This window comes from Sciurus carolinensis, chromosome 4 (assembly GCF_902686445.1).
Source record: "Sciurus carolinensis chromosome 4, mSciCar1.2, whole genome shotgun sequence".
Lineage (NCBI taxonomy): Eukaryota > Metazoa > Chordata > Mammalia > Rodentia > Sciuridae > Sciurus > Sciurus carolinensis.
The window spans coordinates 61603392-61617773 of NC_062216.1; the positions used below are offsets into that span (position 1 = coordinate 61603392).

The window sequence follows — 14382 nt, forward strand, 5'->3', positions numbered from 1 at the left end:
AACAAATTCATCGAAAAATTAAAGTATGAATTAGGGAAAAATATTCCTTGTGCAACAAAATATATTCCTCATATTAAACACATACACACAAAGCTCAGATTTGACTATATATAAACTTGTACTTATAAAAACATATCTAACAGAGCAGTAAGTTAAATTTAGAGGCAATTTTTCTAAATTTTTGCCACAGTTTAAATATAAATATAAGAAATAAAGTCAGTTTCAATATAGAAATTTCCTTATAATTTTTCTTATTCTGAATTACTTATCAAATATATCATCAATACCATTTGTGCTTTCTGAGCCTGAGCTTATTAAACCTTCATGATTTCAGCAAGTTTCACATTACTTTTACATACAAATTGGACATGAATTGTTTCACTTCATGAAAGCGTTTCTTAATGCCTAACTGTATTAAGTATCTTAGTAGAATTTATGCCATTTCCACAATAAAGTTTTTCTAAAGTAATTTATGCTAAGGTTTAAAAAATATGTAATAACCTAAAAATCTTTAAGTACGTACATAAGCATCAGTGGCTGCATATAGTTTCTGGTCCTCAGTGAGAGGAAAATTACTCCAATTGCTACAGCGGATAGACTTGTCTTTCAGAAGTTGTTTACCAAAGAGGTGTTTAACCAGACCATTGAGGCTCCAGGTCTCTATACATTTCAGCTGGAAGTAATAAGAAAGCAACATAGCAAAAATTACTTTTTTCTATTGTCAGTTATTCCTAAATACTATCACATGACCAGACTACAAATAAAACTGAAAGTCTTATGCCAAAATACAATCCTCGGTAAATTTTCTGTCACTAAACACCTCATTTGTGGTCTACAGTAAAATAATTTAACTCTGGAATTTTGCCAATGCAGGTTTTGAAATTCTTAGATTTTGTAAGTATTGTTCATGAAAAAATAAGCTGAATAGTTTATAGTAGGCTTTCCACATCCCAGTCAAATATGAGAATTTAATTTAATGACTTCATTAATAAAATATGTGAAATACAGGAAGTGAAATTAGTGGTCAAACTTCCACTCAGAGAATTATATCACAATAGCTACCTCATACTCTCCCTTAAAAAAAAAAAAAAAGCACTAGTACAAATACTTTAAAAACTTAAATTTGCAAATACAGGAAATAAAGTCAAACAGTATCAAGAATTAGGGATAAGGAAGACAGGAAACTTGCTTAAAGAAACTAAGTACAGGTCAAAACATTAAAATTGGTTTTCATTATGGTACATTCACTCAGAATTTCTGTACTGATACAAAAACAGTCTATAGCTTAAGTTTATTGTCTTAAAAAAACAAGATAACATTCAGAGAGAAAACCACAATATCATCTTGTTTATGAAAATGATACACTTATTATTTCTACCTTTTCATTGGCAACATCTGTCAACTCCACAAAACTCTTCAATTTGATGTCAAAGTCACGTAGAAGTTTCCACTGATCTCCTTCAATTCCTACACCTGCCTTTTTAATTGCTTTATTTTCAAGCAGCATTTTTAATCCCTGGGGAAAAACTATAACATTTTATTTCCATAAGTTCTATTAAGTATGATGGATTTAACCTCTATTTCTTACACGTCATTTATATTTTTAAATTGTGTTTATGTTAAGTTTAATTCTGAAACACACTTTAAGTATTTTTCTCTTGCCTAAATTAAAAACTCCTGATTAATAAATAATAAGAAAAAATAAAACTGGATTGAGCAGAGGGCAGTTAGGGGAGGGAAGGGGTGTGGGGGTGAGAAGGATGGTGGAATGAGACGGACAATACCCTATGTACATATATGATTGCATTAACAGTGTGACTGCATCATGTACAGCCAGAGAAATGAGAAGTTGTGCTCCATTTGTGTACAATGAGTTGAACTGTACTCTGCTGTCATATATAACTAATTAGAGAACAAATTTTAAAAAGTGATATATATATATTCATTCACTCAATGGAGTTTTATTCAGTCATAAATAAAAATGAAATTATATCATTTGCAGGAAAATGGATGGAATTGAGACTATTATGTTCAGCGAAATAAGCCAGACTTAGAGGCTCAAGCATTGTATGTTTTCTCTCATATATAGAAGCTAGAGAGGAAAAAGGAAAAGAGGAGGCAGGGGATCTCATGAAAATCAAACGGAGATCAGTATAGGAAAGGGGCCAGGGGTTAGAGTTGGGGAGGGAGTGGGGAATTCTAGGGAGTAATATTGGCCAAATTTTATCGTTATATTGTGTGCATGTATGAATATGTAACAATAAAGCCTATCACTATGTACAACCATAATGCAACAATTAAAAATGTGGGGAAAAAAAAGAAAAGAAAAAATGAGTACTCTGAATACTCTGCCAGAACCAACAGTATATTCCTGGTCATTCAGACCCTTTAAACTTCATTTCTCTCTTCTTTAAAACAGGAAAAACACTAATGCTTCACAGGATGCTATGAAAATTAAATAAAACAGGGAATATGAGTGAATCAGATGGAAACTAAATACTTAAATAAATGTAAGATGATGAGAGAAGTAACAGGTAATGAAAGAATTTAACTTTACAGGGATAGAGTCAACATATTATAATTATCAACAATATAAAAATGAAACCAAAAGAGATAACCAACCTGCCATAGAAGAAATGTGAAACAAGTAACATTTGCTCTCAGATACACACAATTGAATTAGTGCAACTCTGCTTAGTTTCCCTTTATTGTACACTGGTGGCCATTCCATATCAAATCCTATCACATCTCCATCAGACAGATTCATGCTTCGGGAGGGAGGCAAGAAGAATAGTATAAGTTAATTGCATTAATTTTAACAACTGCAGACCTAAAGACATCATTTAAAAACTAAATGACAAAAACTAAAAGACAAACCATGGAAAGGCGGAAGATATCTGTGACATATACAACTGATAATGAATAGTCAGAAAATATTAAAAGTTCCTCAAAATATTATTAAGAAGCCAGGCATGGTGGTACACCCTATAATTCCAGTGATTTAGGAGGCTAATGTGGGAGGACCACAAGCTGGAGCCCAGCCTCAGTAACATAGTAAAGCCCTAAGTAACTTATTAGAGGTTGTCTCAAAACAAAAAATAAAAGGTGCTAGTGTAGTTCAGTGGTAAAATGCCTCTGGAAAGAAAGGAAGAAAGGAGGGAGGGAGGGATGGAGGAAAAAGACAAGATAAATAATCTAGCAGAAAAGTGGAGGAAAACAGTAACAGGCAACTCCCAAAAGGAAATCCAAATAGCCAATAAATCAAATTACTATGTGAAGACACCAATTTTCTCTACTCTTTCACATGTATCTGATTGGCAAAAATTAAAGGTTCACAGTATCAAGTGCTAAGACAGACATATATATAGGTGAGAATGTTCATTAGTGAACATTTATTGGTAAAATTCTCTTGGAAAAAAAACATTGGCAATATCTAATTGAAAATGTATAAACACTATGACCTGGCTATTTTCCTTACAAATATATGAAATTATTACATATATACAAAGAGATAAACATGTTTAACAATGTTAATTGCAACATTGTTCCTACTGGCATAAAATTGGAAACTGAAGTTCTGTCAATCAGAGAACGCACAAATTGTATCATACTGAAAAAATGAAATATCATATAATCATATAAAAGTTAAATGGAACTACACAGATCAACATGAAAAGTTCTCAAAAACATGTTGACTAAAAAATACAAATACATACTACACATGCAGTTTAACATCATTTTTACATGTTTTTAAATGGACAAAATAATATATGAGGATATAAAATCATAAAGTAATAAAAAAAACATTGAGGAAATGCTGAACACTGAACTCATGATAGATGTTATCTCAAAGGGCACTATAAACTGTACCCAGCCTCAACTCTGCTAAACTGGTTCCCTTATCTGACCCCATACAACAGTTCTGTATCTGTGCCCTGTCTTTCTCCTTGGCACTGCCTCCTTGAAACCCTGTGGCTACCTTGGCTGTCTTAACCCTTTCTTAGTTTTACTGTAACCTATGTATATCATTTTGTGAAGTAGAATATGTGACTTGAGTGTCACAGATTATTAGTAATTAAGATTGAAGGAAGGAAGGGAGGCAGGGAAGAAGAAATAAAATGAAATAAAAGAACCTGGTGATTATGTTGGTCCTGGCACCAAATTAACCCTAGGTATTTTCAGTGAATTAAAATCAGTAAAAGTGATGCAGCTTGTAAATTGATTCAATAACAATAATCTGTGGAAAGACACAAAGTGCCTGGTCTATGTTAATAACATAGTTCTAATAGCATAGCTCACTCAGGACAAGGGAGAAAAATCCAGGGAGAGAGCGCTGAGATGGGGAGACAGGGCTCTGAAAGAGACAGTAACTCAGTTGGAAGTTGTAGGGCAGCTTTCTGGAGAGAAGGGTGCGAGGCAGGAAAAGAGCTCCAGAAGTATTTCTAGGGTGTCCTTGAGTCTTTGTAAAATACCAAGACAAGCATGCATAGACAAACTGTCAGCCTAAGCAAGAAACTACTAGTGGACTATAAACTAAATAAATTCTAGGTATTAGAGTTAAAAGACCTTAAGTTCTGAGAAGTCACAGTAGAAATTCTTGGTCACCTGGGGCAATTAGCAAAGACTCCAGAACCTGGGACAATTAGCAAAGACTCCAGAAGAATCACACCTTTTCATGCAGTTAAATTACCCATAAGAATTAGAGGCTCTAATAAAGCTTAAAATTAATCCTTAAAATATAAAGCTGAGGGCTTGGGTTGGGCTCAGTGGTAGAGCATTTGTCTAGCACATGTGAGGCACTGGGCTTGATTCTCAGCACCACATAAAAATAAATAAAAGGTATTATGTTCATCTATAACTAAAAATATTAATATATATGTATATAAAGCTGATATTTAAGTAACTTAACTACCTGACAAACAAAACTCCTTTCTTTGAAAGACAACAAAATTCAACAAGGTAAAAAAATCACAATTTCTAATCAAAACAAATTAAAAGTCATGAGAAGAAACAGGAAAATGTTTTCATAACCAGGAGACTCAATAGGGGGGGAAAAGCTACAATAATGAAATTAAGAGACAAGAACATTAAAACTGCTATTATAAATATGCTAAATATGTTCAAGAATTTTTTAAAAAATGAATATGATGAGACCTAAAATGGCAGACATATACTTTTGAATGGAATTTCTAGAAATGAAAAATATAATAACTAAAATTAAAAATTTATAAGAGATAAATAGATTAGATACTACAGAAGAAAAAATAGCTTAAAGAAATAGCAAAAGAAACTATTCAAACTGAAGTACAAAGAGAAAAAAAGACAAAAGAGAAAATAAAGAAATAGTATCAAGTACTCTAATTTGTGTATCAGTATTAGAGGAAAAATATTTGAAGAAAAAAAAAAAAAAAAAAAAACTCAATGAATCCAAAGCAGGATAAACACAAACCACACTACACAAAGGCACATCATAAATTGCTGGAAACCTGTGATGGTATAAATCTTTTTTTTTTTAACTTCTTTTTTATGAAAAGGTGTGATTCTTCTGGAGTCTTTGCTAATTACCCCAGGTAACCAAGAATTTCTATAGCGACTTCTCAGAACTTAAGGTCTTTTAATTCTAATACCTAGGAATTATTCAGTTTATGGTCCACTTCTTTTTTTAAATGGCTATACATTTTTTATTTGTTCTTATTAGTTATGAATAACAGTAGAATGTATTATACTATATGGAGTATAACTTCCCATTTTTCTGGTTGCTATATTTAAAAAAAAAATCTTCATTTAATTTTTACATGGTGCTGAGGATTGAACCCAGGACCTCATGCATGCTAGGCAGAGCTCTACATTGAGCCACAACCCCAGTCCCCATTCTTCTGGTTGTATGTGATGTGGAATTACATTAGTCATGTACTTATATATGCACATAGGAAGGTAATGTCTGATTCATTCTACTTTCTTTCCTATTCCCATTTCTCCTCCATTCCCTTCATTGCCCTTTGTTTAATCCAAAGTACTTCTATTCTCCCCTGCCCACCCACCCCCTTACTGTGAGTTAGCATCAGCATATCAGAGAGACCATTCAGCCTTTGGTTTTTTGGGATTGGCTTATTTCACTTAGTATGATAGTCTCTAGTTCCATCCATTTACTGGCAAATACCATAATTTCAATTCTCTGCTGCGTCTACTTCCTGCCACTCCAACACTTGACACGGTCTGTTGGAGTAGAGGATCCGAAACTTGACATGGTTTGTTGGAATAAAGGACTCAACACTTGACACAGTTCTGTTGATCATCCTCCCTCTTGGGGGCCATAGGCATGGCATGTCTCCATGTGTAGTTGCTTTTTAATAATAATAATCAATATATCATTTAGAAACTTATTGGAAAAACATTGGGAAGGTTTTACTGTATTGGGACACAAAATAGTGCACAATAAAAATTTGGCAGTAGTACATAGATAAAATATACGAAAATAAACAATTGTAGCTGTGTTCAAGTTAAAAGGAGACTGTGATTGCTTTAGTATAATAATATATAGATAAAAAGGCATTACTCTGAACTTGGATGCGGTGTTTAGCCTTTGTTGCTTTCTTAGTTTCAATAGTTGATTCTAGAGATACTTTACATAATAAAAACATTTAGGTTAATCATAAATATAATTTGTGCTTTTCCTATGTTTAGTCTAATTCTTTGAGAATCAGAATAAGATTGTAGTCCGCCATTATATGAAATTAGAATAGACTAAATATTAACTATAAGTTGATTTCTTTGCCCTTTAATAATGGTAAAAACTGTTTTCACTGTTAAACACTGGAGTTCATGGTGGGGGTGGTTTCTCAGAAAATCTAGTGATGTGTTTGTTCTGAAGGTTGAAGGCTGGCAGATCATGGTGCCCTCAGTTTAGTTGGGAGACAAGTTTGTTTCAGTTTAGCTGGGAGACAAGGTTGTTTTAATCTAGCTGGGAAATAAGGTTGTTCTGGTCTAGGCTGTCATACAGAGAGAATGTGTACTTTGAGAAGAAGCATAGATTGTACTTTTGAAGGTTTTTCTTATTTTAAACCAACCATAAAATGATATGATCATTAGTAAAGAAAAATATCTATAAAAAGGTTGGCAGAAAAAATAAAGACAGATTCAGCCTCAGAATGTCTGGTGTCTCTGTGTGCTGTTTCTCCACCGCGCCAACGCCTCCCATCCACCTAGGACCCCCAACCGTACTAGGGCTGGACCCCAGCAATTCTCTTTATGGTTAAGTAGTATTCCCTTGTGTGTGTGTGTGTATCACATTTTCTTTATCCATTCATCTGTTGAAGGGCTGAAGTGCATCGAAGTTGGTTCCATAGTTTAGTTATTGTGAATTGAGCTGCTATAAACATTCATGTGGCTGTGTCACTATAGTATTCCTATTTTAAGTCCCTTGGGTATATGCCAAGAAGTGGGATAGCTGGGTCAAATGGTGGTTCCATTCCAAGTTTTTTAAGGAATCTCCATACTGATTTCCAGAGTGGTTGCACCAATTTGCAGTCCCACCAGCAATGTATGAGTGAAACTTATCCCCACATCCTCACCAATATTTATTGTTACTTGGTATTCTTGATAATTATCATTCTGACTGGAGTGAGACAGAATCTCATTTGCATTTCTCTAACTGCTAGAGCTGTTGAACATTTTTTCAAGTATTTGTTGACCAATCATATTTCTTCTGTGACATGCCTGTTCAGTTCCTTTGCACATTTATTAATTGGTTTTGTGTGTGTGTTAAATTTTTTATATCTTTATATATCCTGGAGATCAATGCTCTATCTGAGGTGCAGGTAGCAAAGATTTTCTCCCAATCTGTGGGCTCTCTTCACGTTCTTGGATGCTTCCTTCACTGGGAAGAAGTTTTTTAGTTTGACAGATGTTATAAATCTTAAAATTGACCACATGACAGGGGATAAAAAAACCAAAAACCAAAACAATTCTGCCTTTTATAAAATAAATACAATTCATTAACTCCCTAATTCTTCAAATCATTCATGCTTTTTAATGTCAGACATGATATTAAAAAGTCAAAGGTAGTTAGTGAAGTTAATACAACACCCCTTCATGCTCGAAACACCAGAAAAAATAGGAATAGTCAGAACATACCTCAACATTATAAAGGTTATTTATGTTAAGCCCATGGCTGACATCATTCTTAATGGAGAAAAACTTAAAGCATTCCCTTTAAAAACTAGAACAAGACTAGATGTTATATTCAACATTTTGCTTGAAATACTAGCCAGAGCAATTAGACAGAAAAAAAAAAAATTAAGGGGATATGAATAGGAAAAGAAGAACTCAAACTAACACTGTTTGCCCACAAAATGATTCTATATTTAAAGGATCCAAAACACTCCACCAGAAAAATTCTAGACCTAATAAATGAATTCAGCAAAACACCAGGATATAAAATCAACACACATAAATCTAATGCATTTCTATTCATAAGCAATGAATCATCTGAAAGAGAAATTAGGAAAACAACTCCATTCACAATAGCCTCAAAAAAAAAAAAAAAATACTTGGGAATCAATCTAACAAAAGAGGTAAAAGACATCTACAATGAAAACTACAGAACATTAAAGAAAGAAATTAACAAAAACCTTAGAAGATAGAAAGATCTCCTGTGTTCTTGGGTAGGCAGAATTAAATTAACAAAACGGCCATACTTCCATATACAGATTTAACACAATTCCAATTCAAATCCCAAAGACATGCCTCACAGAAATAGAGAAAGCAATCATGAAATTCATCTGGAAGAACAAAAGACCCAGAATAGCCAAAGCAATCCTGGGCAGGAAGAGTGATAAAGGAGGTATCACAATACTAGACGTTAAACTCTACTGTAGAGCAATAGTAACAAAAACAGCATGGTATTGGCCCCAAAACAGACATGTAGAGCAATGGTACAGAATAGAAGACACAGAGACATACCCACATAAGTACAGTTATCTCATACTAGACAAAGGTGCTGAAAACTTACAATAGAGAAAAGACAGCCTCTTCAACAAATGGTGCTGGCAAATCCATATGCGGTAAAATGAAATTAAACCCCTATCTCTCACCCTGTACAAAACTCAGCTCAAAATGGATCAAGGATGTAGGAATTAGACCTGAGACCCTTCACCAAATAGAAAGGCCAAATGTTCACCATGTTGGCTTAGGACTAGACTTCCTTAACAAGACTCCCAGAGTGTAAGAAATAAAAGCAAGAATCAATAAATGGGATGAATTCAAACTAAAAAGTGTTTTTCTCAGCAAAGGAAACAATCAATAATGTGAAAAGAGAGCCTACAGAGTGGGAGAAAATCTTTTCCACACACACTTCAGACAGGCACTAATCTCCAAAATTTATAAAGAACTTAAAAAACTTTACAACAAAAATACAAAGAACTCAAACAATAAATGGGCTAAGGAACTGGACAGATACTTCACAGAATAAGATATACAGGTGATCAACAAATATATGAAAAAGTGCTCATCATCCCTAGTAATTAGAAAAATGCAAATTAAAACCAACCTAAGATTTCATCTCACTCCAATTACAATGGTTATTATCAAGAACACAAGCAAAAACAAGTGTTGGCATAGATGTGGGGGGAAAGGCACACTCATACATTGCTGGTGGAGTTGCAAATTGGTTCAGCTACTCTGGAAAGCAGTATGGAGAGTCCTCAGAAAACTTGGAATGGAACCACCACCTGACCCAGCTATCCCAATCCTCAGTTTATACCCAAAGGACTTAAAATCAGCATACTACAGTGATGCAGCCACATTAATGTTCACAGCAGCTCAAGTCACAATAGCTAGATTGTAGAACCAACTGAGGTGCCCTTCAACTGATGAATGGATAAAGAAACTGTGGTATATATACACAATGGAATATTACTGAGCCATATAGAATAAAATTATGGCATTTGCTGGTAAATGGATGGAGCTGGAGAATAACATGCTAAGTGAGATAAGCCAAGCCCAAAAATCCAAAGGCTGAATGTTTTCTCTGAGAAGTGAATGACGATAATAACAAGGGGGGTCACGGCAGAGGGGAAGAGAAGAATGGAGAAACTTTGGATGGTATAGAAGAAAATGGGGCAGAAGGGGGTGGAGGAAGGAAAGATAATAGAATGAGACAGACATTATTACTCTATGTACATGTATGATTACATGAATGGTGTGAATTTACACTGCGTACAACCAAAAAAATGAAAAGTTGTACCTCATTTGTGTAAAATGAAGCAAAATGCAGTCTGTAAAAATTTAAAAAAAAATATATATATATATAAAGAATATGCCTTATCTGTGAGTCTAATTTAATTCAATACAGTAAAACCCAAAGAACTGGAGTAGAAGTCAGGACAACTGAGTACTATCTCTAGATTATAGCTACCACCAGGAGAACATTAATAAATAGCTTAATTTACTTCTATTTTTTTAACCCAATGTATAACAGTTTAAAAAAAAAAACAGTTGTAACAACTTCAAAGAAGATGGAGGAGAAGGGTAGGGAAAAGGAAGACAGTAGAAAAGGAGATTGAGTAATTTATGTGCATGTACAAATATGGCATGATAAATCCATTTTTATGTATAATTATGATGTACAATGAAAGAAAAAATAAAAATAAAGAAGATACGAATTAATTCCTCACTACTTATGCTCATAAAATGTTTCAAGAGGTTTAAATTGCAAGATTATGGTTCTAATTTGCTATGGTTTAAATACCCCCTCCAAAACTCATATGAAAATTTAAACCTCAATGCAACAATGCTAGGAGAGGTGGCTAATAAGAGGATTCTGTCCTCCTCAATGGACTAATAATGTTATCAAGTTCTACCCCCTATTGCCCTTTTCCTTTCTCTGCTCACTTGTCCTTCCACCATGTTATGACACAGTGCAAAGGCCCTCACAAAATGCCAGTGCCATGGTCTTTGACTTCCCAACCTTCAAAACTGTGAGAAATAACTTTATAATTTATACAGTCTGTGATAATTTTGTTACAGCAAGTATTAAAACTAACAGTCATTTCTAAAGTTCTTTTTAAGGATCATTTGGTACGACTGTCACTAAGCAAATAAAAGAACCAATCATAGCCATTATTCAATATGACTATATTGGTACTTTTAATAAGATTTTATATGATATTACTCAACATTTAGAGGTTGAATAATTCTTGCATTTTTTTCTAAATTGGTAATAAACAAAATGTGTTCAGTAGTTTTGTATATAACATTTTAAGTTTGAAAGTAAAAAAAGTAATAGGAAAGCTTATGAATGAACATATATTACAAATTATATTTTTATAATGTTATTTTTATTTAAAAAGTAGATTAGAACTTAGTAATAGCCTACATGTAGAAATAATTCCCCAACTGTAAAATTCACTAAATATATAAATATTAACAAAATAGTTATTATCTTCTAAGGATGCAAAATCAATGAAGTTAGGAAATTCAAATCTCTTACCAAATATCTTCCGACAGGAAAGAGCAATCACTGGCTTCATAGCTATACACAATAGATCCTGTGAATTCTAAGAAGGGGAGGTCATCTTCAAAAACACTCTTCTGAATACATGCCTTCAGTAAAATAAAATTCAAAACAGATACAAGTAAAGTTCATATCAAATAATAAATGTTCACCAAAATAATAAAGTCCACTGAAACAGTCAATGTACAATTCTGTTTTATAGTTAATGCTTTTCTAGATAAGGTCAATTTAACAAAATCTATGCCATTGTTAAAATTATTTTTTCTAATGAGTCTATTTTGAAACTTCTCATCCTTTTCATAAAAGCGTTATTTCATCCAGGTTTTTTTATCTGGTAAGTATATTATTATTCTGTATGTAATATATGGCCTTAAAATGCTGACAACTGGTTGTCAGGATTTAAACTGGTTTACCCCAAAAATTCACCTGTGTTAGTGTTTCTAAATTTATATGAATTGGAAAAAACTACTAAGGCCAACTACGTAAATTGGACATAAAAGGGAAATATACAATAAACTCAATTAAAATTTATTACTATCTACCCATTCAACAACTAGATGCTGGTTCATTCACAACTGACCTAAATAATTACCTGAAGTTTATGAGTGGGGTTGACTCATTCTACAGCCAGATTTAAGTTAAATTTCCCACCTGAAAGAATAATCAATAAACAAAATACCTTTCTTTCTTCTACAGCACGTTTCTTATTCTGCACTGACATCCATTCAGGAAATTTCCGCTGTTGTGAGTTTGTTTCCAACTTCTTTTCATCCATTTTTAAAATGCCCTAGTTGCAAAATAAAAAAAAAATTAAAAAAAAACACAAATCTTTGAAAGAAAACTCAAGAGAGAGCTGTATCAATGAGACTTAAAACTGAACACACATAATAAATTATCACATCTAGGCCCAAGTATAGTATAAGAGTTGGAATTGCAAAATAAACATAATATTATAGATCTATTAAGTATCTTTCTTTTAAAGCAAGTGGGTTATTTTAATTGAGTTCTTCCTAAAGTCCCAGCAATTTCAAAATTCTATTATTCTATGACTTTAATCCTTTCAAATAATCTTTACCTCATTAACAAAGAGAAACCTTGGATATATGAAATATTAAATTGTTTTCAGCCAGGTACTGTGGGCACATGCCTGAAATCCCAGAGACTAAGGAGGCTGAGACAGGAGAATTATAAATTTGAGGTCATCCTTGGCAACTTAGTGAGACCATGTCTCAAAATAAAACATTAAATGGGCTAAGGATGTACAGTGGTAGAGTGTCCCTGGGTTCAATACCCAGTACAGCAAAAGAAAAACAAAATCAACATCATTAATTTTCTGTATATAAAGGTTATTATCTAAGATCAAAGTAAAGTAAGCAAGATCATTAGATTTATTTACAAGTATACTTGAAAATTTCCTTTTAAGACAGATAATAGCTCTTTGATATTAAGGATTTTTTTTATATCCTTTCCTAGAAAGTGCATGTTTCCTAAAACTAAGAATTTCTTAGAGATTTTTTTAAATTTGTTACTAGTATTTTTTTTGTGTGTGTGTACTGTGACCTGCCACCAATATTCTTTTTTCTTAATTTTTTTATTCTATTTGTTCCAATTAGTTGTACATGACAGTAGAATGTATTTATACATTTTGATAGCTCACTTAAATAGAGCGCAATCTCTCATTTTTCTGATTATGCATATTGCACGATTACATTGGTCATGCAGTCATACATGTACATGAGGTAATAATGTCTGTTTCGCTCTATCTTTCCCACCCCCATACCTTCTCCTTCCCTTCACTCCCCGCTACCTAAGATAAAGTAACTATTCTTCCCTATCCACCTCCGTATTGTGAATTAGCTTCCGCATATCAGAGAAAACATTCGGACTTTGTTTTTTTGGCTTATTTCACTTAGCATGATATTCTAACTCCACCCATTTACCAACAAATGCCAGAATTTCTTTCATCTTTAAAGTTGAGTAACATTCCATCATACACACACACACACACCACATTTAGAGGGCTCTCTACAATGTAACCAAACTTCCAAGTATGGCTAAAGAAAACTGAGAATGAGAAAACAGTGAATGAGCCCGGCCTGACGCCATAACCTGAGGGGCTCAGGAAGCTGAGACAGGAGGATTGCGAGTTCAAAGCCAGTCTCAGAAACTTAGCAAAGCCATAAGTGAGACCCTGTCTCAAAATCAAAAATTAAAAAAGGGCTAGGGATGTGACTCAGTGGTTAAGCTTCCTGGGTTCAATGCCTCTACCAAAAACAAAACAAAACAAAGAGAAGAAAAGAAAACTGTGAATGAGAGAATCGGAGAATCGTAACACGTTTTTTTTTTTGCTAATGGATCCATACCTTGATGTGACTTACACTAAACTGAAGAAGCCTTATGTTTTAAGTAAGAAATCTCATCTTTACTTCATATTGTATCAAATTTCTAACAAAGGAGTAGCAGTTATAAACATACTCTTAAGATTTTCATGATGAAACATTATATTAAACAGTCAACACTACTTAGGATTTAGGGATAGCCTGTTATGTTTGAGACTATTCAGTAATACAACCCCTAACCCTAATTGCTCATTTCTCAAAGCATGAACTAAAAACTAAGAATACTGATAATTTATGGAACAAAAAAACTTAAAACAATTACTTTATCAAACTTAAATTTTCCATACAAAACAAAATCCATCACTTTTTCTTATGTTTTGTTCTACTTAATAAAATCCATTACTCTTCTGCATTGGAATAAAAAGAATTAACCAAGGGCTTGCAACACTCTGACTACAGTAAGAGGAGGAAGAATGAAAAGCTCAATCAGGGGTCCTAAGCAAACATGCTAATGACCTCAAGTCAAATGGT

At 33.3% G+C, this 14382-nt stretch overlaps 1 protein-coding gene across 6 annotated transcripts in view; it reads right to left on the reverse strand.

Moving 5' to 3' along the window:
- The window catches only part of Wrn (WRN RecQ like helicase), a 178186-nt gene that overhangs the window by 122208 nt on the left and 41596 nt on the right, over nucleotides 1–14382 (reverse strand). For 4 of the 6 annotated variants that reach the window (XR_007108336.1, XM_047549838.1, XM_047549837.1 and 1 more), the window contains exons 2-6: nucleotides 12192–12299; nucleotides 11489–11601; nucleotides 2623–2768; nucleotides 1379–1527; nucleotides 524–673 (exon numbers count right to left, since the gene is read on the reverse strand). Coding sequence is in view for 5 of the 6 variants with exons in the window: in XM_047549838.1 (XP_047405794.1) it covers nucleotides 524–673; nucleotides 1379–1527; nucleotides 2623–2768; nucleotides 11489–11601; nucleotides 12192–12287 (654 nt within the window). In the remaining variant the exon portion in view is untranslated. Of the gene's footprint in view, nucleotides 1–523; nucleotides 674–1378; nucleotides 1528–2622; nucleotides 2769–11488; nucleotides 11602–12191; nucleotides 12300–14382 lie in introns of those variants that run through there. The other 2 variants (XM_047549840.1, XM_047549839.1) reach the window with 2 other exon arrangements.